Source organism: Chinchilla lanigera, unplaced genomic scaffold, assembly GCF_000276665.1.
Source record: "Chinchilla lanigera isolate Chin_1 unplaced genomic scaffold, ChiLan1.0 scaffold00072, whole genome shotgun sequence".
In the NCBI taxonomy this organism is placed as follows: domain Eukaryota; kingdom Metazoa; phylum Chordata; class Mammalia; order Rodentia; family Chinchillidae; genus Chinchilla; species Chinchilla lanigera.
This window is the reverse complement of record NW_004955473.1, coordinates 4,827,771-4,855,084: the sequence shown is the minus strand read 5'-3', so window position 1 is coordinate 4,855,084 and position 27,314 is coordinate 4,827,771. Positions and strand designations below refer to the sequence as shown.

At 36.9% G+C, this 27,314-nt stretch overlaps 1 protein-coding gene across 3 annotated transcripts in view; it reads right to left on the bottom strand.

The window, feature by feature from the left end:
• Positions 1-212: 212 nt before the first annotated feature.
• Znf280c (zinc finger protein 280C) overlaps positions 213-27,314 on the bottom strand; it is a 71,333-nt gene continuing 44,231 nt past the window's right edge. For all 3 annotated transcript variants that reach the window (XM_005401241.2, XM_005401240.2, XM_005401242.2), the window contains 7 exons: positions 26,562-26,693; positions 14,841-15,136; positions 12,914-13,054; positions 5,085-5,147; positions 2,288-2,406; positions 2,108-2,146; positions 213-1,991 (listed from right to left, as the gene is read on the bottom strand). In XM_005401241.2, the coding sequence (XP_005401298.1) occupies positions 1,981-1,991; positions 2,108-2,146; positions 2,288-2,406; positions 5,085-5,147; positions 12,914-13,054; positions 14,841-15,136; positions 26,562-26,693 (801 nt within the window). In that variant the 3' untranslated portion in view covers positions 213-1,980. The remainder of the gene's footprint in view (positions 1,992-2,107; positions 2,147-2,287; positions 2,407-5,084; positions 5,148-12,913; positions 13,055-14,840; positions 15,137-26,561; positions 26,694-27,314) is intronic.

Genomic DNA, 27,314 nt, shown 5'->3' with positions numbered 1-27,314 from the left:
TTTGCTAGCTTTTAAAGTATAAAAAATTAGTACAGAATGAGCTTTTAACTATCCTAGAGGAAAAAGTGCAAGATATATTCAATAGATAGAATTCTCAGTCTGCAGGCCGATCAATTAGGCCTCCATGTGAGAAACAAAGTAATGCTTTGAGTTGTATGGTACAATCTACAGCTTTTATGTGAAGTTATTTATTAGAAATAATTGACAAGGCCTTTAACAATACAACTTTTATTAAAAAAATAAGTAACATCAAAACTGTTCAGTAAATCTATATTCAATGTAACCAAAATAAACAAACACCAAATTAAAAAAAATATACATCTATATATATGCGCAAGAAACAAGTGCATTTTTTGGTCCCAGTATTTTTGAATATATTATCTTTATCCAAAGGAGTTACATTAATGGCTAAGAAGATATTATTTACTAGGCAAACAAAAAGGTAACCTTAAGACTTATGTTAAGGTCTGTAAAAGGCATTTTCGCCAATTCTTTATATCAAACCACAATCCCTAAGATGTTAAAGATAGTTCCAACAGAGACAGAATAGGTAATGTTTAATAATCTGAACAAGTACTAAATTGCGAAGCTACCAGTAGGTAGCTACATGAAGTTTGTGAAGAATTTTAAAGAAATTTCTTATAGTTCTCAACAAAAACAAAACAAACACAAAACAAATGCTTTAAAGAGAACAGTACAAAAGTAGAAAATAAAATGAACACCCATAAATTGGATGAAGAACAACATAAAACCAAGCTACCAGAACTTAATGAAATTTTTTAAAAATTCAAAAAACCTAAATATTAGTATTACTGAAAACTCCTAGAATACTGGCTAAAACTTTAAATGACAATATGAGTAAGCGTTACTTTGGAACTGTAATTTTAGAAAGTTTGTTTTTCCAAGAACATGAAGTAATCTTGGTATCCTACATGACCAGAATTTTTATACTTCTTAGACTGCGCACATACTACAGGAAGATTAAAGAGCAGCAGCCAAAATGGTTGAACTTCAACTCAGCTGTTGAAGCAATGAGTTGATGGGCTTTTCTTGGTACGAATCAACCCATAAGCTTAAGATCAAGGGCTGGGGATATAGCTCAGTGGCACAAGCGCCTGCGTGGCGAGTGCAAGGTCCTGAGTTTGATTCCCGGTAGCCCCCCCCCCAACAAAAAAACCTTAAGATCAAGAACCCAAAGCCCCAGAAAAAAGTTGTGCTCGATTTGGTGGGCCTTCAGGTCATTTCTGGCCAAATTAGCATCAGCCGTAAGAGAGGCCAGTGAGATAGGAAGGGGCTCTCCCCAAGATCTGATTTCTTAAGGCCACAAACTAGAAGAGGTCTCACAGTCAAATAATTCACATTCCTTGGAAAGAGAGAACAGGCATCAGTTGTGTCCATCGAATGGGGACACTGTCCAGGAGTACACTGGACATTTTTTGAAACTTCTGTGTTGCTTCTGCATCTCAAAAATACGAAAAATAGAATAATGACAGACAAGGAATGAGGGGAAAAAACAGCTATCTGACCTAAAAATGTAAGACTTATAAGAAATTAAGAAAGCAGACAAAACAGACAATAACAGATGAACAGCCATGTCATTTGGAATGTAATATTCTGAAGGCAAGAAAGTACAGCACAGAAAAATTATTTTAAGCAAAGCAAGAAAAGACCATAGCAACAAAAGGTATTTCTGGAAAGCCAATGGGAGAAAAGAAAAAAAAAATGTTAAGATATGTTAACCTGACACAAAGATAAGGTGGAAAAAGAATCTCGTGTCATCTGAAAGCTGAAAAGAGCTGAATGAGAGCTAGTGTCATGAACTTTGTTAACCGCCTTCATGTGAGAAAACACTTCAGAACACTGAAATTTAGCAAACTGCCGTTGTGTAAGAAAACACTTTAGAACTTTGAACTTAGGAAATTCCAACTTGTCTTGGTTGTCTTGTCAGGTTGCACGAGCTCCATAGAGCAGGAATCTATTTCAACAAGCAGCTTTAAAAACAAAAACAAAAACACTTTAATATTTTTCATTTCTATTAATGATACATTAAAAAACTGCAACAGTGCTAAAATCCATCAAAGTAAAATGCACTGAATGAAAAACTTACTCAGAGAAGTGTGTTCAGAAGTTGAGGTACTTTCGGAAACTGTAATCAGAAGAAGGGTTTTACATTTAAAACAGCATATGTGAAGTGAGACTACCGATTTAAATACATAAAAGCTTATACTGTGATAAAAAATAGTGAAATAAATATCAAATTCAAAGTAACATAAATATATACACATACCATTCTCTATTACAACTTGGCAAGTGTGAGTTTTACGTTGACTTAAGTGTTTAGCCATGCGGTCTACGCCAGAAGAATCAGTTAGGAAATCACACTTAAGGCACACTAGAGTAATGCCCCTGTTAAGAAAAGAAGTTAGTGAGAAGGACCTTATATTTTGTGGAAATCCACATACAAGTTCAGTAATTATTATTTTATGTAATAACTCTCAATTTTAATTTTGCATGCCACAACTATGAATTTTGTTTTTTTTATTTTTACTTTTTTTTTTTTTTTGTCTTTTTGAGATAGGGTATCACTATGCAGTTCAGGCTGGCCTTGAGCTCACTTTGTAGTCCAGGCTAGTCTCAATCTCGCAATGATCCTCCTGCCTCAGCCTCCTGAGTACTGGGATTAAAGGCGTGTGCCACCACATTCGGCACAACTATCAATATTGTTCAACAAACTTGAGGTATCTAAAATGGTTCTCTAGAAAATGGTATAGTCAATTCTAAGTCATGCTAACATTTAGTGTCTTTTAAATTAGTCCCTTTCAACTTGTTGCTAAAAGCTTGGCATGGGGCTGGGGATTTAGCTCAGCAGCACCGCGCCTGCCTGGCAAGCACAAGGTCGTGAGTTCGATCCTCGGTACTGGAAAAAAAACAAAAAACAAAAAACAAACAAAAGCTTGGCATTCAAGAGACTTAAAGCATATCCTTGGCTCAACTAACAACTTGAATAACTTGTTCAAATCCTAATCTTTCCATTTTTTTGGCCTATTTGTAATGCAAGGATCTAACATTCACTCAAATATAGAAATGTAAATTTGCTGAGGACCTTCTTTAAACACTGTACTACTACTAGGTGTTGCGGATAAAACAGCAAACAAAAAAGGTACATGTAGCCTATAGTCTAGATATTATTTAAGTCAGGACAAAATTAATATACTTTTGAAGTTTATCAGGTAAGTATCTGAAACGGAAACATCTTACCTATACAGGAATAAAAACCTGTAGTATACCTTTGACTGAATTTTCTTCTGTAGCTCTCATCTTACAGCCCGTTGTATTTACACCAAGCTGTTATTCATCACATCAAGACTTATCTTCAGAGTAAGAATGAAACTGGGTGCTTTCATCTCAAAAAATTATGCCTCCTGTCTGGTCTTTCTCTCCCCTTCTCTCTTTTTTGATAGAGTCTCACCATGTAGTTTAAGCTGGCCTTAAACTCACTACATAGCCCAGGTCAGCCTCAAATTCATGGCAATCCTCCTACCTCAGTCTCCAAGTACTGGTATTGCAGGTGTGCACTACCACACCTGGTCAGGCTAAGTGTTTTAGACATATATCACCCAATCTAAATCTAACATGATTTTGATCTTATATTATATGAACTTTGTGTTGATCCTAAGTGTACTACTAGTTATTCATTGTAACTCAAAAGAATCTGTTGCTTTTTCTTTTCTGTACTTTTATGCATGCTATTTTCAACTAGAATTCCTGTCTCGTCTAACATGTAGAAATCTCTCTTCCCTTTGAAATTAGTAAATCTCACTGTACTTGTTACAAATCTCCATGTATTACTCCAATTACTTACGTTCACTTTAACATCCTGGCAATAAACTGTGCATTTCTTGAAGATTGGTACTAAGCTTTCATATGTATCACTATGAACTGTACAAGACCTGACATGATAACTGCACAATAAATAGCTAAAGAGTGACCATTTCATTTTAATAAAATAGTAATTACAAAAATATGGTTCTATAGAAATATGCTAAGTTCTACCTATAAGAAATGGATCAATTTTCTTTTTAGATTTGAGATTCACCCAAAATAAGGAAAAACCACCTGAAATATTTAAAATCATACAGTTAATTTAAAAAGCAAGGACACAACTGAGCTTGACAGGTAAAAATCAAATTAAAATCTCAACTTTAGAATTTAAAAATGTTTTTCAATAAACATTTAATATAGCTTATTTCTCCTATTCTCTAAATTTCAATAATGTTCTAAAAAATGGAATCAAACTTTCCTCTGCTTATGAGCAGTTTGTCTAATATCATCTGCATATATTGTCTTCAATATACACATTAACTTACTCAAATATTTACTGAATGCCTACTATGTGCCAGGCACTATTCAATGCCTGGCAAACATTTCACAATACGAGCAAAATAACTAAACCAAGGAAGATGCAGTCAAAAGGAATCAGAAGAATGTAAAATAATACATAATGCATAGTGGATTGTGAGTTAGATGTGTGGTGTAATGAAAGTTAATTATCAATACCCTTAGAAATATTAATCAACAATTTTTGTGAACAGTAAGTTATATACTTCACTTCATAAAGAAATAACTATGAAAGTATATTAAAGTACCACAGTGCATAAATAAACCTACTTCTTTTCAAATATTGTCTGAGAGCCTTATTTTTTGTTTTATTTAAAAAATTTTTCTTGAGACAGGGTCCTGCTATGTAGTTCGGTCTGGCCTTGAACACACTATGTAGCCCTGGCTGGCCTGGAACTCTTGAGATCCTCCCTCAGCCTCCCGAGTGCTGGGATTACAGGTGTGTACCACCATGCCAAGCATTATTTTTTGTTACTGTACAATACAAATACTTGAAAGTTTCATCTCAATGACTGGCACCACTGTCAACAAAATTTAGTCAGCAATGACTAAAGGATATAATGAATAGAACTTCATCATATCCAGTAACAATTATTCAGACTTCCAAATTAGGTACCCAAGTAGAAAGTTTTAAAAAGTTACTATAATTTTTCAGTACAAAGACCAGAAAAAGATCAACTAGTTACCTGAAAGCTCCCAACTGCTTCTTGAAAATATAAAACCGTTTATTTGGCTGGCTAGTATGACAGCTGGAGAGATAAAAGGCAAATAAGATTTTATGATACACAAAGTCATTTAGTTTCATGACTACATATCAACTCCAAGTTTAATCTTAGTTTTGAATAAAGACTGTGAATCTAAATAATAAAATTCTGCTTATCATTTGCTATGGTCAAACACTGTGTCCCCCCCATTCAAATTCATACGGTAAAATCCTAACCTCAAGGTGATGGTATTAGAAGGTAGAGCCTTTTGGGTTTTTGTGGAGTGACTATGTCATGAGGGTAAAAACCTTCATGAACGGGATTAGTGCCCTTCTAAGAGAGACCCTACAGAGCGAGAAGGCCCCTTCCACCATGTGAGGATGCAGTGATAAGGTGCTGACTCTCAGGAATTATCCCTCACCAGAGACTGTAACTGCTGGCACCTTGATCATGGACTTCTCAGCCTCTAGAACTGTGAGAAATAAATTTCTGTTGTTTAATAGCCACTCAAGCCTATGATATTTTACTACAGCAGCCCACATGGACTAAGACAGCCATTTCTGTTCAATTCTAGATTATTTTACAATCCATTTTACCTGTTGTAAAATGAATGACGTATTTCCCTGAAAACATTCTTAGATGTTCAGTAGTTCACCACTATAAAAGAATACTCAAAGAGCTAAAAATACAAACAGCAAATTAAACTTTTTCAACTATTAAAAGTAACACAAAAGATAGTTACTAATGTGTTTTGCTGTAACAAAAATTTCTATGAAAAATCATTAATTATTTTTTAATGTGAATAAACTTGGGAAGAGCAGATAAACTGAATGATCCCAGAAATGTTTCTTGAGCTCCATGCCATTCCTTAACATCAATAAAATAAAGCATTTAAAGAGTCTTTTGCAATTACTAGAAATTTAAAGAAAGTAAAAAGAAGCAGCAGAGCTCATGAGCTCAAATAATGCTTCTCTCATTCAAAGAACCAAAAACAATGCAAATTTTCTAGCCAATGGTAACAGTTTTTATACTCCCTTTTAAACTGATAAGGAAATCTCTATGTTAGAAAGCCAGGCAGGAGTAGCCCAGCACAGTATCATTAACACTGTGGTCCATGGACCAGAAGCATTAGCATTACCCAGGAGTTTACTAGAAATACAGTCTCACATTTCACTGCAAATTTACTGACTAAATCTCTGGCAATGGAGTCTAGAAATCAGTTTCAATAAATCTTTTAGCTGGCTCTTACCCAAGATAAAGTTTAAAAAGAAGTCTTTTTTTTAAAAGCTTTTTTGAGATAAGAGTCTCACTGTATAGCCCAGGCTGTCCTTAAACTTGTGGCAATCCACCTGCTTTAGCCTCCTGAGTGCTGGGATTACAATCCTGTACCACCACACCCAGTAAGAAATACTAGTCTTATTTTGCACTGATAGACCCAAACAAGCCAACACACATACCAGGTCAATGGTTAATCCCGGATACAAGGTAATCATCACGAGCATACTATGTTTTGCTTTATATCTAGATGTCCCTCCAAAGCCTCATGCACTTATAGGTGGGGCTTTTGGGAGGTGGCTGGATCACGGGTGTGTGATACTGCATCAGTCCACTGATGGGTTTATAACTGGGTGTAATGTAGGGAGGTGAAGCCTGGTGGGAAGAGGGTAACTGTGGACACGGCCTCTTATACATCTTTCCTTCTCCCCTGATGCTGCTCTGCTTCCTGACTGCCATGCCATGAACTTTCACCTCTGCCATGCTGTCCTGCCTTGGAGCATGCTGGTTATGGACTAAAACCTCTATAAACTGTGAACCAGAAACAAATCTCTCCTCCTTTAAATTGTGCGTGTTGAATACTGTGTCTCAGTGATGAGAAAGTAATTAAGGCAGATTTTGGTATCGGAGAAGTGGGTCACTGCTGTACTGCTACTTGACCACGTGGTTCAGAAGCTTTAGGAACTGGTTCATAGGAAGAGTTTGAAATGGTTTGGAAATGCAGGCTGGAGAAACAGCCCTAGAATGCTGTAAGGTGAGCTTGATGAGACATTATGCTCACAGCTCAGAAGCCCAGAATGCTGAGTAATGCAGCCCCTAAAGATAAGGCTCAGGAGGTTTCTGTTGGGAAGGACTCCAATGGCAAATGGACTCCAGGTCATGTGTTTGGCTCGAGCTAAAAATTTGTGTACATTTTGCCCATGTGCAGAGACATTTCTAGAGACAGATTAAAGGCAGTGGACTAATTAATCTTGTAGAAGAAATTTCAAGGCAGTCTAATGTTGAGGCACAGGCATGGCTACTGCTGAGGGCTTTTAGCCAGTTTTACTTTCAAAAACAAGAGCAAATGGCTCAGCACAATGATGTAAAAGTTGTGAGTTTGGCAAGAAAGGAAGCATTACAAAAATGGAGCAGAGAATCTGGGTGCTGAAAAGATTAGCATTGAAAAGTCAAGTACTTTGGAATAGGACAATAGAAAAGATGGCCTGAAGGCATCACTAGAAGCAGCAGGACTCTATCCTTTGCAGCCTCAAAATTGTAAAGGTTAGACTGTGCTTTGAGAAGAGAGCCCCAGGGCACCACAGTCCATAAAGGTGGGGGCCTAGGGAATTTCTTCCTCTGGATTGGGTTTTGTGTTCAGTAGCACTCAGCAATCCAGGAACTTGACCCCTACCCCTATGACCAAGACCAAAGGAGGCCTGGTTACAGCTCAAACTGGCCGCAAACAATGGCCACATCTACAAGGTGCTGGTTTTAAGGGAATTCATAATGCAAGAGCTGCAGAGTCATGGAGGCATCCATCCAGATTTCTGAAAGCAGTCTGGGAGGCTAGACAGTGTACCCGAGAGGGTGGTGTGTAAAGCTGTTGAGTGTGAACCTGAAAGTGGATACACCAAAAGGTTGGAAAAACCAGAACGTGGATCCTCTAAGGAAAGCTGCAATGAGTAAGGAAAGCTAGCCCAAGAAAGAGGCCATGAGGACCACTAGCAGTGTTGCAAGGGTGGGGCCACCCAAGCTCTTTGGTGTTCACATCTTGCCACAGATTGCCCTGATACTGGACATGGAATTGTATGAGGATTTAACGTTTACCCTGCTGCAGTTTGGCCTTGCTTTGGTACCATTCCTTTTTATCCCCCTACTGTACCTTTTGGAACTGGAGTATTTATCTTGTGCCATTGTATGTTGGAAGCATTTAACTTTTCTTTCCAGTTTTACAGGGGTTCGCAGCTAAGAGACTGCTTTACATTCCAGAGAATTTCAACTTCGACTTTTTGTAGCAATGCTGCAACTGTTAGCACTTTGGCAATCCTTAGAGATGAATTAAGTGCACTTTGCTTTAAGCACAGTGCATGAGTCTAATGGGAGCCAGGGGTAGAATGATATGGCTTATATCTAGATGTCCCCAAAGGCTCATGCCCTCATAGAGGAGGCTTTTGGTAGCTGACTGCATCATAGGTGAGTGATACTGGATTAGGGGAGAGTGATACTAGATTAGTCCATTGTTGAGTTTATAACTGGGTGTGATGTTGGGAAGTGAAGCCTGGTGGGAAGAAGTGAAGCCTGGTGGGAAGAGGTCGGTCACTGTGGGCAAGGCCTGGAAGAGCATAAATATACATCCTTCCTTCTCCCTTGATGTTGCTCTGCTTCCTGCCTGCCATGAACTGTTTCTCCTCTGCCACTCCTACCCCTGGAACTAGTTGATTATGGACTGAAACCTCTACAAACTGAGTCAAAATAAATTTTTTTTTCCTTTAAATAGTGGGTGTTGGCTATTTTGTCTCAGTGATGACAAAGCAACTAAGACAGTATACAAACATGGTAAAAGGAAGATTATGGCTCGCTATAATCCCAAGAAAATATCCCCAGAATAGGTGCCATGGTAAATACAAAGAACTTTGCTCTGAAGGAGATAATATAAACTTGCATAAAGCAAAATAACCCAATGTTACAGAACTCAACAAAACAGATGATCCTCAGAATGGCTGTGGTAAGTAGATATTTCATAGAAAGTCAACTGAGAATAAAGGAGGGAGCACGCCAGGGAATAATCAAGAATAAGGAAGCCAGGCGTGGTTGTACACACCAGTAATCCCAGCATTTGTAAACTGAGGTAGGAGGACTGCAGTGAGTTACAGGCCAGCCTGGGCTACATAGGGAGTTCAAAGCCAGCCTAAACTATAGAAAGAATAAGACCATGTCTCAAAAACAAACAAACAAACAAGAACAAAATAAAAACGAAAAAACAACAAAAAAGAATAAGGAAAAGCCACTTTAGATAGAGAAACTATCCCTTGAAAATTAATCATTTTGGGGGCTTTTCTTCCAGCAACAGAGTCTACATAGGCTGAGAATACAGGTACCAACCTCACATAAAATGAAACTTCTATACCTACAGAGTACAAGCCTATGAGAAAAAGTCCCCAATGGGAAGAGGGGCAGGAGTGATGGTGAACCATTCAGGGGAGTTACTGCTTTAGTGAATAAGGGAAACATGTACTACTGAAGTAGGGGAAGAACAAAGGGACCAAGAAAAGCCTTTAGAGAGAAGTGTGTTTGCAGTTTTATATGAGGCTAATGATGAGTAAGAGCTCAATGCACAGGATGACATTGGAAATTTGGAACTCACAAGAAAAGAAAGCCTGGAGCATATTGAGAATGTGTAAGGACAGAATAGGGTCAGAGAGTCTATAAGACATTTGGGGAGCCTATGAAAAATGGGACAGGAAAGGACAGATAAGACATGGTGTTATGGATTTTAAATGTCTCCCAAAATCCATATGCTAAAGGCTTGGTTGTTATCTTGTGGTACAACTGGGAGGTGGTAGAACTTTTAAGAGGTCAGTCCTACTGCAAGGAAGTTAGGTTACTGGGGAGGTGTCCTAGAAGGGGATACTGGGAATCCAACCCCTTTCTGTCTCTCTCTGCCTCCCAGCAGCCATGAAGCAACCAGTTTTGTTCCACTACCATGCTATGTACCACGGTGTGCTGTCCTGCCACAGGCCCAAATGCTACAGAGCCAGCCAATTATGGACTGAAACTTCTGGAAATAAACTCTTCTCCCTGGTAAGTTGTTTGTCTCAGGTGCTTTTTCTCAGTGATAAAAATCTGACTAGCACAAATAGGTTTAAGAAATACCTAAAATATTTTCCAATTTAGTCCTTTATAAATTAGGGGCAAATTTAGGCCCCATTAGGGTAATCATGAGTTTAGCACAGAATAAGTGCTCAACACTGTTCCCAGAAGAGTACTGAGGAAAAGGTTTGCTGAGGCCTGGTCTAAAGCAAAGTGAGTGGAAAAGGGCAGAAGGTAGAATATTAGGAAGCCATGATATATGGTGCCAGATCAAGAGAACTTCATGAGGTCTAGAAACGTAGGACAATGAATTATCTCATGCTGGTGCTTCACATTTATAATAACTAGTACTCTGAAACAGACTGAGTTTAATGGATATTAGGGTAAAAGTGTTTGGAATCCTAAACAATGTTTAACTTGTTTTATAGATGCAAAGTAGGTCAAAAGTGAAAATATCAAATAGTTAGAAATGAAGAAATGGACCTTGGGAAAACTCAGCCTTGAAATCAGAGGATTTACTGTGAAAAAGTAAAACAATGAGGTTCTGAGAGTGGTTAAGGTACTCGGAAAGGAAGTAAAAATGGACAAGAATGGTTACAGGAAGAAGAGTAATGATTTAGAGTAGCCAAAAAGAAAAAAGAAAATAGGCAATAACAATATAACACAACTTGGAGAGAATAATTTCAAAAGTGAGCATAGCTCAGTGGTAGACTGCTTGCTCAGTATGCTCAAGATGAACACATTAGTGGTTAGGACATTAATGATTAACATCACAGCAGCGGCTGTAGCTACAGGTGGGGATGATTTCTGAATTACAAAGGGTAAAATAGGAATATTTTTCTTACAAACATTGATGGTATAAAAGGAAGACAAGCAAAAAATATAAAGTAAAGACAAATTCCTTTATTCTAAAAAACACCTCAAAAAGTTTGTAGGCAGAAGCAATGTGGTAGAGTGAAATCAAATTAAGGTCCACAATACCTAAATACTGTTACAGAGGAAATGCAGGAGAGGGAAAACAGAGCCAACTTTATAAAAGTGGGATATGTCTATTTTCTGATGTTAATGACTGGTTTAAGGGGGAAAAAAAACCTAAGTAAAAGAAAAACACTTGGGAAAAACAAAGACAATGGCCTCTTAGTAATATGCAGGCAAGGTTAAGAACTGAGAGACTACAATAAAAACTTGAATGTCATAAAAGACATGTTAAAACACATGTATTTTTTTAAAGGATCAAATTAAAGTTAAATAGTGTGAATTCAGAGCTGACTGAATCAAGCATTTTTCTACTCTAGAAATGATCACAGATAAAAATTGATGAGAATCAAAGATAGCAAGGAGAAGCATTAATGATGATGCAATGAATTCTAGGACAAAAACATAGCAGCATTCCAAACAGATGACCCTGAGGCAGGAGGAAGTTGAATGTATGGTGCTGCTGGAATGGAAAGAAGATTAAGACCCTAAAAGATGTATGTAATGTAAATTTAAAATAAGTACTGCATTTAATAAGGTAAAATGGGATAGTGGTAAGATAAGGAATACATTAACTTAGAGGTAGATGAGAAGTACTAGCACTAAAAATGCTAAAGTACCATGAGGTCAGGCTGATCATTAAGGGGTAAAAAAAACTGTTACGAGTCAGGTCTTGAAGGCATCTAAAAATATGAACAAATCCTTCACAATGGTAACATACTATGACAAGAAAATAACACAGAGGTCTTGTTACGATGTTCAAGAAAGCTACTTTTCTGCTTATATCTTAATCCTAACTGTAAATAAGTAAATTTATCTTAAGTTGCATAATCAACTCATCCAATTTATATAGAAACACTTTTTGGCTATTTATGAAAATCCATCTTGAAGGAATAAATCTCTTCTAATGAAGTCCCAGTGAAATTAATTCAGGTTTTTTTCCCTTTGGATTTTTTGAGAAAGGGTCTCACCATGTATGTAGTTTAGGGTGGCCCTTAACTATGTAGCTCAGAGTGGCCTCAAACTCAAGGCAATCCTCCTGCCTCAGCCTCCAGAGTGCTAGGATTACAGGCATGCACCACTGTGCCTAGGTGTAATACAGGTTCTTAAGTCTTTCTTTAGCACAGAATATACAGTAGGTACACAAATAATATAAGCTGAATGAATGTATGAAAAAATTTCCAACAGCAGTATCTGACTGGAATATCCCTAGTCTCTCATTTCACATTTAATTGAATGAACACAAAGACGATGGCTGGAGAAAAGAATGTACAGACAGATGAGAGGAAGAGAGTTGAGGAAGGGGAGGAAAAATAATGTTCTTAGCATCATGACAAAACCTAAAGCCTCTGAAAGTGATCATTTTGAAGAGAACAACTCATGGTTACGTATTAATTTGGTAAATATATTGAAAAAATTAAAAATTCTACTTGAAAACTACTTTACTTAAAAATACAATTTCCACAGAAAAACACATTTTCCTATAAATCTTTTCTAATTTCATTTGTCTAATAATTCTAACTTTTATCTCAGTATTTACATTGAAAAATAGTAAAAGGAATATTCTAGAAGTTCCATTTTATTGGAATTTTTTACCTCATTGATGAGATAATCTTACTGAGCCACATCTGTTTTAAAAAATTTAACTTCCTAAATGACATTTGCTGGTGAGTCTTCGAGAATAAACCTAAGCTCTTGCACATGCTAAGCAAGTACTCTACCATTGAGCTGAAAGGCAATTTTGATGGGCATTCACATGCTTAACTTACCTCATCATATGATTTACAAAGGCTTTGTTACAGTTAGTGCTGTATTTGCAAAAATTACAGTTGATAAGTACAGAAAAGTGGTTTGCAAAATCTTTTATTTTGGTACGACACTCAATACACTTGTAAGTTCCCCGAAGACACCTTATGGAGACAAAAAAGTGATAAAATATACAGTTAGGACGAAAATAATAAAGGAAAAACTTATTAATGATTTATGAATTAAAGACAAGATATTTAAATTGCTATGTCTTGTTAGTAAGAATTGCCTCCTCAGTATTCTATAGCCATGATGAGGAGGAGGCCAAGGAGAGAAAACAAAGAGACCGAGAAAAAGCAGCTGCTTTTGCTGCACCACTAAGAGAAACAGATCCCAAGTCTGATTCCCGGGGCCCCAAGAAGAACTCGACAACTGCATTCATCTGCTACCACTGTTAAAAGCCAGGCCACCTCAAGAGGAACTGCCCTAAGAGGCCCCATGGGCCATGCCCTGGATGGAAAGGAGACCACTGGAGATCGGTCTGCCCTCTGAGGTGGAGGCCCCAGAGCTCAGACCCATGCTACCAGTTAGTCCAACAGGAATGAGAGGGCTTGGGGCATACTCTGCCTTCTTCCTCTGGCCAGACTGTCATCTCCATCCAGGAGTCCTGGGTAATCTTGACTATGGAGGAACAAGAAAACAGCCTGTTGCTAGACACAGGTGCAAGTCTCTCGGTCCTTCTTTTCAATCCTGACCTTCCTTCCAGCCGTCATACCTCAGTGAAAGGAGTCACTGGTGAGGAGGTAATATGCTATTTTTGACAACCCTTAGGCTGTAACTACTTGTTAGATCCTTCTTGCATATCTCTGTCTTCCTGAGAAACCACTTTGAAGATACCACCATGTATTACAGCAGCCATTGATATTTTCCTACTAATCTATCCATAACTGTGTAAAGTTTGTAATGTTCCTATCCTATTTCATAAATGGATGTATGTTTATTATTATGTGTTTCCTACAACAACCATTGAGAATAATGATTTTTCAATAGGTCACTTATGTATAGCTCTATTTATTTTCTTTAGAAGCCACTTTGAAGATACCAAAGTATAGTACAACAACTCTTGATAATCTTCTACCTCTTTTGTCTCTAACTCACTATTATTTGTCTATTTGTTTTCCTGAGAAACTATTTTGTAGATAACAATATGTAAAACAATAACTATTGATAATTTCCTACCATTTTGTCTGTAATTTGGTAAGTCCCCACTATTATTATGTTATCCTTCTTTTACTCTTTAAAATTAAAAAAAAAAAATTACTATCTCTTCTTTTGTCTTTTTGAGATAGGGTCTTGCTATGCAGTTCAGCCTGGCCTTGAGCTCACGTTGTAGCCTAGGCTGGTCTCAAATTTACAGTGATCCTCCTGCCTCAGCTTCCCAATAAATTATTATCCTTAAACAGACACTTATGCTGGGCGAGGTGGCACATGCCTGTAATCTCAGCACTCAGGAGGCTGAGGCAGGAGGATCACTGTTAGCTCGAGGCCAGCCTGGACTACAAAGAGAGTTTAAGGCCAGACTGAACTACATAGCGAGACCCTGTCTCAAAATGACCAAAAAAAAAAAAGGAGAGAGAAAAAAATTGCTTTGTAACAATAAGCTAGAGCAAGTATAAAAAGTTAAATACCAGTTAGTATTTCCATGCAATAAAATGATCAAATTAGCCAATTCAACTATCTAAGATAAAGGCACGAAATACAAGATACAGTGTATAAGATTCAAGTTCTGCTAAGCAGATATAAAAGGTACCTTTCAATCATTTGCTTGGCCTTTATGCCACATAAGTGTTTATCATGTAAATGTACCAAAAGGTTCTATGATATGGTATATTATAAGAAAATAAAATCTTAAGATTAAATTAGTATTGTATATCAGGAATAAAAGTGTACCTGAAGTTCTTCAAAGCCACACTGAGTTTACTTTTTCTGTTGCGCTGTCTCTTATGCTTACAAGAGACTTTTGCTTTGTTTTTAGCTGTACCTCCACTCGATTTACTTGTATTGGGTTTATTTGCAGTGGACCCAGATGCTTCAAACTTAGCTGTCTTATATTTTGTGAGATTTTTGGCAGTTGTAGTTTTGGATTCGGGAGGTAAGACTTCAAGAGAAGAAGAGCTTGGAGCAGAACTGGAAGGTGTACTTGGTTGTTTTGACTGAGGTGGTCCAAATGATGCTCGAATAGTAACCTATGAAAAAAACAATACATACATTTAAAAAATGATTATCAGTGGCCAGGCATAGTGGCATGTGCCTGCTGTAATCCCAGCATTCAGGAAGTTGAGGCGGGAGGATTGCTGTGAGTTCAAGGTCAGCCTGGGCTACAAAGTGAGTTCAAGTCAGCCTGAACCGCATAGCGAAACCTTATCTGAAAAAGATTACAAGCACAACAACAAAAGACAAATTATTACAGTCACATTAAAAATATCACCGGCAAGCCCTCACATTTATGATTAATTGGTTTTTGACAAGGATGCCAAGACAATTCTTTGGGGAAAGAACAGTACTATAAACAAATAGTGCTAGAAAAAATTGATATCCAGACCCAAACGAATTCAAACCCTTATTTCTTATTAATTAATTAATTATTTTTGAGACAGGGTTTCACTATGCAGTTCGGGCTGGCCTAGAACTCGCTTTGTACCCCAGGCTGGCCTCAAACTCGCAGTAATCCTCCTGCCTCAGATTCCCAAGTGCTGGGATTACAGGCGTGCGCCACCATGCCCAGCCCTATTTCATATTCAGATGTAAAAATTACCTTGAGACCAAATTTTAGAAATTAAAACTGTAAAACTCTTAGAATATGAAAGTGATCCGCATGACCACAGGTTAGGCAATGGTTTCTTAAATGTGTTATCCAAAGCTCAAGCCAACAAAATATGGTATACACAGTAAACAACAGTTACTACATGATCTAGCAATTCTACTCTTAGATATGTCTCCAAGAAAAATGAAAACAGAGGTCTACACAAATCTTGTACATGAATTTTTAATGGAAATATTATTCATGATAGCCAAAAAGGGCCAAAATTCAAATTCCACTAGCTGAGAAATGGATGAAATGTGAAATATCCATACAATGGAATATTCAGTCATAAAAGGACATGGGAACATGTTACAATGTGGACAAATCTAGGAAAAATGCTGAGTGAAAGAAACTCATACCTAAAGATCACATATCATTCTATTTATACAAAGTTTCCAGAACAAGAAACTCATATTGACCAAAGGTTGATTAAAGTTTGCATGCAGTGGTGTAGGGGAAATAGAGAGGACTGCTAATGGGTATGAAGTTTTTCTTGGGGATAAAAATGCTCCAAAATTTATTACGATGATGCTTGTACAACTCGGTGAATACGCTAACATACAACTATTGAACTACACACTTCAAACGGATGGTATATGAATTACATTCTCAAGCTGTTATATAAAGTCAATATAATGTAAAAATTTAAATATAATTTTGAAAAAAAAACAAGTATAAAGTACAATTAATTTTCATTCTACATGATTATAGCAATTAAACGAAATTTACATTGATATTTATTTATTATTTGTTTGTCTTTTTGAGACAGGGTTTCGCTATGCAGTTCAGGCTCTCCTTGAATTTACTTTGTAACCCAGGCTAGCTTCAAACTCTCAGTGATCTTTCTGCCTCAGCCTCCCAAGTGCAGGATTACAGGTGTGTGCTACCATGCCTGGCTCTTGATATTTATTTACTGTTATGGTTTTATATCAATAGCAGTTATATATTAACAGGTATTAGGAAGTAATTAGGAGATAGTACAAACTATATAAATATCAAAATACTATAATTCCATGGCTATTTTTATGTGCTGGCATAACTAAAAAGCTTTCACAAATATAAAAATCAAAATTCAGGGGCCAGGTAGATAGCTCAGCAGTAACTGCCTGGCAAGCATGAGGTCATGAGTCTGATTCCTGGTACAAAAAAAAAGTCAAAATTTAAGGGTTGAGGATATAGCTCAAAGGTAGAGTGTTTGTCTAGCATGTACAAGGCTCTGTGTTTGATGCCTAGCACTGAAAAGAATTTTTTTTAAAATCTCAAATCCTGAAATAACTCTGGAAAGGTCTGCAATAACAGATCTTTAGTAAATGTGGCCTTCTCTTTCTTTCCGTAAGCTTCCATGGGAAGATCGTGTTTCTAAAGGTTTGGTGACGGTTATATCAATTCACCATACAGCACAGAGATTTTAATGATATCCAGAATTTCCTTAACAGGAGATAATATGAATTTATCATTGAGTACTATTTGGGAAAAGAAAACCTTCAACCATGCTCACTCGTTAATGAGGGAAAAGAGTCACCTATTAACATTCTCTTCAGTCATGTAGGACTATTTCCCCTCATACACTTAAGGAGCAGGAAGTCCTATGAAATACATGTAATTTGATGTCACACAAATGCACTGGACTAGGAATCAAAAGACTGGAGGTTAAATTTCAGTGCTACTGCTTCCTAGGCTTGTGACCCTGAATAAAGAATTTATCTGATCTAGCCTTCTCATCTATACCAGGGGATAACATGTGGCTTGTCTATCTCATTGAATCACTGCATGCATTAAATATGTACGAAAAAGCATAATGAAAACTTAATTCTGAATGCTATATTATCATCATTATATCTGTATTACTAATAAGGGAAGATATGGGAGGATGCACTGCTTACATTAGTATTCTGCATGTCTAGTCCCAACACTGAATGAATAGACTTCAGGGTAAAATAGTGGCTACCATCTCTTGCTATTATGGTTTCTAGATATACCAAGGTCTCATGGTAGGGCTTTTGGGAGGTGGCTGGATCATGGGTATGTGATATTGGATTAGTTCACTGATAGGTTTAGAGCCAGATGTGATGTTGGGAGTTGAAGCAGGTGGAAAGAGGTGGGTCACTGTAGGTGTGGATGTACATATACATCCTTCCTTCTCCCTTGATGCTGATCTGTTTCCTGTCTGCCATGCCATGAACTATGTTTCCTCTGACACACCCCTCCAGATGCTGCCCTGCCTTGGAACCAGTTGATTTTGGACTCCAATCTCTACAAACTACGAGCTAAAATTAAGTTCTCCTTTAAATTGTGGGTGTCGGGTATTACATTTCAGTGATGAGAAATATAACTAAAGTACTTGAAGATACTTGCTCTAGATACCTGTAACATTGCTTTATGTTATTTTAGTTAATTCAAACAGCAGGTATATTCACATTTGAAGATATGTACTCAAAACCAAATGTGATTATTTCACTTTGGATTATCTATCCCTCCTCTGAATCAAATACCTGAGAGCTAACTTTAGATAAAGTAGTCCTAGGAAACATGTACATAAGGCAAACGAGAAGAAAATTTGTAGTCATATGCATGCTTGTTCACTAAAAATCAGCAGTGTTAATAACCAGGAGAACTTGTTTCTTGTAGAGTAGATTCAGCAATACCAGCTTCAATAAACCTGTGGTACTCAAGGCACCATGACAGATTCTTGGGACACAAAGAGAAGTTAAACATGATTCCTGATGTCAAAAATTTCATAGTCAAGTAGCTATAAGACTTTTATGTTGCCAAATGGAATAGCTCAAAAAAACTATCAGTCTACAAAATCCTAAAATAATCTGCTGACTCAGCCGACAATCAATCTAGCTATACTCTCTATAAAAGAATATCACTTCAACAAAGTACATATCAACTCAAAAAAGCAATGGTTAGGGCCAGGTGTGGTGGTGCATGCAAAAAATCCCAGCACTCTGGGAAGCTGAGGCAAGAGAATCATGAGTTCAAGGGACACTTAGTAAGACTATGTCTCAAAAATAAAAAGGAGAAAGGCCAGGCGTGGTGGCGCACACCTACAAACCCAGCACTCAGGAGGCTGAGGTACTAGGATTGCTGTGAGTTGTAGGCCACCCTGGGCTACAAAGTGAGTTCAAACCCAGCCCAAACTGCACAGTGAAACCCTGACTCAAAAAAGACAAATAAATAAAATAAAATAAACAGTAGGAGATAATGAGGACGACTATGCTGAAGACTAACTCTGAGCCAAATGTGGACCTGGAAAATCAGTATTGTAATTCCTAAGTGTTAAAACATGATGACCCAAAAGCAACTTTAAGCAGCTTCCAAAAGGGTTTGGAACTTGAAGGTAAAAAAGGAAAATGGGGACTTAAAGCACTGAAACAAATGATTAAGATTAATTTCAAGATACTAGGCATACTAGCTCATGCCTGTAATCCCAGCATCAGGAAGCTGAGGCAGTAGGATCACTACAGTGAGTTCAAGGCCAGCCTGGGATACATAGTGAGTTCAAAGCCAACCTGTATTGTATAGTGAGACCCTATCTCAAAAAGATTAATTTGAAACTGACAAACTTTCCAGAAATGACAAATAAACAACTTCTGACCTATATTTGGAGTGCAATCACAAGAAATTATCCTACAAAATCCACCAATTCTATTCTTGATTATATTTCCACTTCTAAAAAGAATTCTTATTTTTTTATGTCACAGATTTAATGCAGTAATTCTACGAAACAACACTGCAAGCTTTGGAAGATGCTAAGAATGATAAGCTGTGGTTTAAGACAAACAGAAATCTTAGAAAATTATATTCCAAACAAGATTAAGGAAAAATTAAAAAAATATTATGTCAGTTACATCAGTCTTATCAGACTGATAATGAAGAAGAAAAAGGCAGTTATTAGAAAAATATGCCTTGGAGGATGGTGGAGAGGTAAGCGGCAGAGAAAGAGCCTCTCTGATTGTTGTTCTCTAGACACAGGAGTATAGCAACTTGAGGAAGACAAATAGGAGAGCAGTGGGTCCTTTGGACCCAGGAAAGATCTGAAGCAATAATTGAAGCGCACAGGGAGAGTGAAGAGAGAACCTTTAACAAAGAAGGAAGCCAGCATAGCCTTCTCCTTGAGTTGGGACTCACTGCATGGGAGGAGTGGTTTGGGCCTGTAGACATTATGTGACTGATGGTGGTGCTGGAGGTGTCCACAAAGAGATGCAGCAGTAGAGGAGAGGTGGACGTGGACTGCACTGGATAGGGGTGAGTGCTGGGGGCTCAGTCATCCCACGGGAGAGCTACTGTCTGGCAGCCATCTTGGAGAGAGGCCAACTGAGCTCAGAACTCAGAACAACTGCTGGGTCCACCTAGCAGCTCCCAGCTGAGTTCTAGCCTGCAAAAGGGCACTGACTGTTCCAGGCTGAATGGGTCTGCTTTTGCCCCCACAATCACAATATAGACTGAACTCCAGGGGAAATAAATGTATAGGCTCACTGAGATTATCCAGTACTCTGCTATAAAGCTACTGGTGGTTTCTGGGATAAATCAACACAGACATGAACTCTCTCCACATACTGTCTCCAGTGAAACAGACACAAACCTGGAAGTGGGCGTTTTTTCCCTTTCATTGTTTGATCTTATTTTTATATAAGTGTGAACATGGTTTATAGCCTCTTTGTGGTTGTTGTTCTGTTTATCCTTTCTTTCTTTTCTCTTCCCTTCCTGTCTTCTGTACCAGTTTCTGCCTTCTGTACCAGTTTCTGCCATTTTCCCAAAGTTAGTGTGATACGCCTTAGTTCTGTAGACTTTCATCTAATCTAATCTCTTCCTCTTCTTCCACTTCTCTATTCTTCCCCTAATCCCTTTAAAATTTTAACCCTGAGGGTGAAACTGACATATTCAGGACTTATACACTGCATAGAATGTTCAAGTTTGTTTTAGATTTTGTTATATAACCACAAATCTGCTTCATATGGTTAAAGGTGGCAAAGTGGTAGTTACCTCAGTCTGTCAATTTCTAGGCTGTGTTTCATGATATTGTTACTGGTGGTACTACTATAGCCTGGGGTGGCATAATTGTTCCAACTGACTGTTTTTCCTGGTATTGTAAGTCTGAGATTGACTAATGGTTGGGGAAGTTACTGTGGCACAGTGCCAAAGAACCAGGGGCTGGGCCAAGCAGGCAGCAACATCTCATTCTCAATAAATTGAAGAGACAGGATCTTGCAACAAACTAAAAACCCCAAAAGTAGCTACACCTGGAAGATGCCTCTGAGAAGTACTCATTTCCGAAAGGTTTTAAATATAAGCAATAAAACAACTCATAATAGGCAATTTATAAGCATCAACCTAGGAATTAAAGTAAAAAAAAAGAAAAAAAAATGAGAAGACACTTAAGATGCAACCTCAGACATTCAGTTCACCAAAGGCAAACCCAGGCGCCAATGAGATGGGATAATCTGAATGCCACCCATCTGGTGATAACAAAGCAAATGAATGAGGCTTTAGAAAGAAATCAAATCATAAATAATTTCTCAGTTAAGTACAGAGATGGTGTCCACAATGAAAACCATGCTTAGTGACTCTGGAGGACATACAATTAAAAAAATAGAGAAGCTTAAAAAAATGATGCAATGATGGAAGCCATGAATGCTCAACGTAGGAAGGAAATGGAATCTGTAAGACAGACTTAGGCAGAAAACCAGGAGAATAAAAATGTCACTGAAAGTATCTGCAGCAGAATGAGCCAATGTGAGGACAGGATCTCAAATATAAAAGAAATGCTTGCAGTTAATAATCAGGAAAAGACCTAAAAATAGCAAGGGATCATGAGAAATCAATCCACTGACTGCTAGATGAGGCAAAGAAGAAATTAAGATTGACTGGAGTAAGTGAAAATGTACAAAATAACACAGATGATATAAAAAAAGTGTTCACAGATGTCATGGCAGAAAACTTCCCTGGTAGGGAAAAAAATTTGACATACAGCCAGGCATATCATAGTCAAGATTCCAGAAACTAAACACAAGAATAAAATATTAAAAGCTGTTAGTGAAAAGAAACAAACTACCTATAAAGGAAAGCCCATCAGAATCACAGCTGATTTTTCAGCACAAGTCAAGGAGAGCTTGTAGTGAAGTATTTCAAGCTCTAAAGGAAAACAATCTCCAACCCAGATTAATGTACCCCCAAAACTATCTTTGAAAATTGACAGAGAAGATACTATCAGGACAAACAACAACAGTGGAAATTTATGACCACCAAACCAGCACTCTAAAAAGTGTTGCAGGACTTTCTAGAAAGAAATAACAAGGACTACAACTCCATGAACCCCAATAGAAGGAATCCACCAGGCAAGGCAACCAATTAGAACAACAGAGAGGAAGAAGGAAGGAAAAAAAAGGAGGGAAGCCAACAAAAGGAAAATAATGTGACAAGGATAAATCAGTGCACATCTCTTAAAACCAATGTTAATTATCTCAATTTACCAATCAAAAGACACAGACTGGCAGAATGGATTAAGAAATAAGATTCAACAATATGCTACATTCAAGAAACACATTTAATTCAAAAACAAATTTACAGACTGAAAGTCAAAGAATGGGAAACAATACTCCATGTGACAGGAACCCAGAAAAAGCAGGGTTAGCTATTCTATTGGCAGACAAAGTAAATTTCAAGCCAAGATTGATTAAGAGAGACAAAGAAGATCATCACATCCCTGTAAACGGAACAATTCAAGAGGAAGAGATAACAATCATAAATATATATGCACCAAATATCAGTACACCCAACTATATGAAACAAATATTAATAGACATGAAATATCAAATAAACACTAATACAACTGTACTGAGGAATCTCAATAGAAAAAGACAGATCAACGAGACAAGAAAAAGCAACTATGAAATATCAGAATTGAACCAAACTTTTCAACAAATGGACTTAGTAGGTGTCTACAGTGTTCCACCCCACAGCATCAGAATACACATTCTTCTCAGCTGCACACAGGATGTTTCCCAGAATAGACCACATACTAACTCATAGAACATGATTAAGTAAATCCAGAGGAACTGAAATTATCCCATGCATATTATCTGAGCACAGTGTAATGAAACTGGAAATCAATGACAAAAGAAACCACAAGAACTTCAAAAGTACATCCTGAACAACCAAGGGTTCACAGATGAAATTAAAGAAGAAATTAGTTTATATAATTAAATGTTAATGACAATAAAATGTACCAGAACTTATGGGACACAATGAAATCAGATCTAAGGGATATTCATAGAAGGGAACACCCACATCAGGAAAACAGAGCAAGTGCAAAATAGATGCAAAAATCTTCAATAAGATACTGGCAAACAGAATGCAGAAAAATCATCAAGTAGATTATACACCACGACCAAGTGGGATTAATCCCAGTGATGCAAGGATGTTTCAACATATGTAAATCAATAAATGTAATACACATTAACAGAGCCAGTGACAAAAATCATATGATCAACTCAATAGATGCAGAAAAAGCTTTTGACAAAGTCCAGCACCCATTCATGATAAAAACCTTATAGAAAATTAGAATAGATGGTCTTTATCTCAATCTGATAAAAGCCATCCATGACAAACCAACAGCAAATATAATCCTTTTTTTTCTTGAGATAGGGTCTCCTATAAAGTTCAGACTGGCCTTGAACTCACTTTGTAGCCCGGGCTGGCCTTGAGTTTGGAATGATCCACCTGCCTCAGCCTCCCTAGTGCTGGGATTACAGGCATGTGCCACCACATCCGGCATCAAATATAATACTAAATGGACAAAAAACTGAATGCTTTTACTCTAAAATTAGGAACAAGACAATGATGTCCACTGTCTACACTCTCATTCAACATAGTTCTGGAAACTTTTCCTAGAGTAATTAGACAAGAGTATCATTCAGCCACAAAAAGATAAAACTGGAGACTTTTATAGATGTATGGATGCAAACTGAGTCCATCCTTAAAATTGAAATAAATCAGACTAATACGTGCAAGCCTCATATTATCTCCCTAGTGTGAGAAGCTGAAAGAGTAAGATATTATAAATGTATATTAATTCTGGAAATGTCATGTTAGCCTTCCAAAGTTTTTTGTTCCTTTTCAAAATGGTTTTAATGATTTCAAATCTTTCATTTTAGAATGTTTCTTGAGAGCTGGGTGTGGTGGCACATACCTGTAATCCCAGTACTCAGGAGGCTGAGGCAGCAGGAGCATTGCAAGCTCCAGGCCAGTCTGGGCTACAAAGTGAGCTCATGGCCAGCATGCACTACATAGCGAGACCCTATCTCAAAAAGACCAAAAAAAAAAAAAAAAAAAAAGAGAGAGAAAAGAAAAAGAAAAGCAAAAAACAAAACAAAACCAAAAAAACAAAAATGTTTCTTTCTGTATATAGGTCTTGTAAATTTTGTAGTGAGATTTCTCACTATTTTGTATCTATTTATCTTTTTTGGTCTTTTTGAGACAGGGTCTCACTATGCAGTTCAGGCTGGCCTGAGCTCACTTTGTAGCCTACTTTGGCCTCAAACTCTTAACGATCCTCCTGCCTCAGCCTCGTAAGTGCTAGGATTACAGGTGTGTGCCACCACACCCAGCACTCTTTTATATTTTAATACTCTTGTTATTGATGTGTTTTGTTTCCCTTTGTTACCATGGAGTGGAAGTACTGTTGCTTTTCAATAAACATGTTTAAAAAAAGAAAAAAAATATGCTTTTAAAATTCAAATGTACTTAGCACAAAAAACATGCACCCATGTTCATAGCAGTGCAATATGTAATTGCTAAACTGTGGAAGCAACCCAAATGTCCATCCACTGAGGAATGGACAAAAAGTTGCGGTACTTTTACATAATGGAATATTACTCAGCTATAAAGAAAGATAAACTCAGGGCTTTTACAGGTAAATGGTCACAACTAGAGACCATACTCATAAATGAAATAAACCAGACCTCCATGTGTAAGCAATGTACTGTGTAAGAACCTGAAAGAGTGAATAAAAATTAGGCGGGTATGATAGATATTGTGAAACGAAAGGAAAATGCTCAAAAGTAAAGAGCAACTGGGATGAGGGAAAAAGACAAAAGAAAGAAGGGGAAATTATGTATGTATGTATATACAGGATAGCTAACATAGTTGTACTACTGACTTCTATCACTTTACTGAAAGGACAGTTAATGATTACTTATTTGATCAATCTTGCATGTGTCTATTTGTTTTCCTGAGAAACCACTTTGAAGATACCAATATGTAATACAACAACCATTGTTAATTTCCTAACACTTTGTCTGTATTTCAGTATTGCTTGTATTGTTCTTATGATATTTTGTAAATGGATGTCTGTTTGTTAATCTTTTCCTTCCTTTATCTTTAAAATAAATTTAAAAGAAGAAATTATAGTTTGGTTTGTGATGTGTTTCTGTTTATATTTGGGATTGTTTTGTTATTTGTCATCTTAGCAATTTCAAATTTTTTTATCCTCAGTTGATTAAAAAGCTTGGAAGCAAATGTTATTTGTTTTCAAGATTCTTTAAAGTAGTCTTTATTGATAAAGTAAAGAGAATGACTTTCTAACAAAACACTCTGACGCTGATTTCTAATTTTGTTAGTTTTCTAACAAAACAGTTTACTCTTTAAAGGAATAAATTCTTTAACAATGATATTCCTTTCAAAAAGAATAGTTTAACTTTCAAAATGTCACTTATGTGCCAGAACACTGACAGCTAAGTGAATGTTGTCCTGCACAGTGATCATGCTGGAAGGTTGTTTTCTAATGCCAGCAATCTACCATCATTCAAAGCCTCATGGGTTTGGTCTTTTGGAATTGCATTCAAAGTTTAAGAAACACAAATTATTAACTTCTTGATTACACACTCCTTTAAAAAAATAAAAAACAGCAATGCCAGTATTTGGCACCAGGTGACAGTTCCCCAAAACTAAGTCCAATTTTGAGATAATGGAGAAAGTACAAACCTGGCTTTGAGGGCAATCCCCCCAAAAACTGAAAGATGTTTTATGCAGTAGTAGTGTAGCTAAGACAGTGAACTGTGGCTTTCTAAGGTGACTACTTTCAGGAACTCAGCTCATTTGAATGTACTGAGTTTGGGATGTATTCGTTTCATTTTTTTAAAAGGTTCACATTTTATAGTGTCAAAGGTAAGAACTAAGATTAGTATAATTTCTTTGGTTTTTCTATTGATTGGTATATAAAAAGTGAATGGCAGTTTAGAAAGAAGACTGCTATAACTTAAAAGTGACAACCAAGATTTTTTGGTCATTATACCAGATCTCAGAAACAGTGAAAGGAGCATGGACTTAAGCCATGCTTATTTAGTTTTGCCAAAATCTTACAGAAATATGCTATATATATTTATACTAAAAATACAATCTTTAGATTTAGGAAAGCAATCAGTTAATGCCTTTAGCAGGTTTAAGCAGCATTAAATACACGTTTAAGCTGGAAATTATAGAAAACTGAAGGAGAACGGAAGACAAAATTAACATCTATCATAGGGTGAATTAGAATTTTTTAAAAAGGCAAAAAAAAGAGAAAAAATAAAAAAGGCTGAGGATGTAGTTCGGTATAAAGGCCCTGGGATCATTCTCCAGGATTGCAAAATAAACACACACAAGTACACAACAATGGTTAAAATTTTTCTTTCCATGACTAAGAATGATAAAACTAAAATAATGTTAATAACAATCAAAAGTCAATTTTCAGATTACATTCAACAGATGAAATGAGGCAGGAGTTTATTGTAAAAGTATTAAAATACAACATACTTAATACTTACTTTTGTTCCAGGAGGCAATCCTTCCAGTTCTCTAGGCTTTATAAATGTACGATGTTGTACCTTGTGATCTGTTTTCTCCTTGCATGTCAAAAACTGTAATCTGCATTTTGAACAACGATGAATTCCCTTTTTCTGTGTACAGAAAATAATAGAAGTAATAATTTTAACCACCATCCTGGTACCTGAAATTGCTCTTAACTATAATATCTAAGTAATTTAAAAACTAGCGTATTAACCATTTCCCATCATAAATACTACTACAATATTCTTTCATTTTTTTATGCTGGGGATTGAACCCAGAGCCTTATGCTACCACTAAGCTAGTCCACCAGCAGTTCTTTTTATTTTTTTGCTACACTGAGAAGTGAACTCAGGGTCTTGCATATACCAAGTGAGCACTTCACTACTGAATTATATCTCTAGCTCTCTTTCTTCTCTCCTTTTTAAAACAATCCTTGTCTGAGGTAGGCTCTTTGTTAAGCTGCCCAGACTAGCCTAGAACCTGTGATCGTGCCTAAGCCTCTAAGCCTCCTGAGGAACTGGGATTACAGACATGTACCAACAAACCCAGCTTTTATTTTGTTTTAAAAGTACTCATTGCATTAGTATTAGTTTTGAGTTTTAAAAGTACTTGTTACCCTATAAGGATCTGTTACGATTTGTGTCTAGATGTCCCCCCAAAGCCTCATGCAGTCATGAGGTGGGCTTTTAGAGTTTTTGATGGATTCATGGTCCAATGCTAGGATTGTGGGT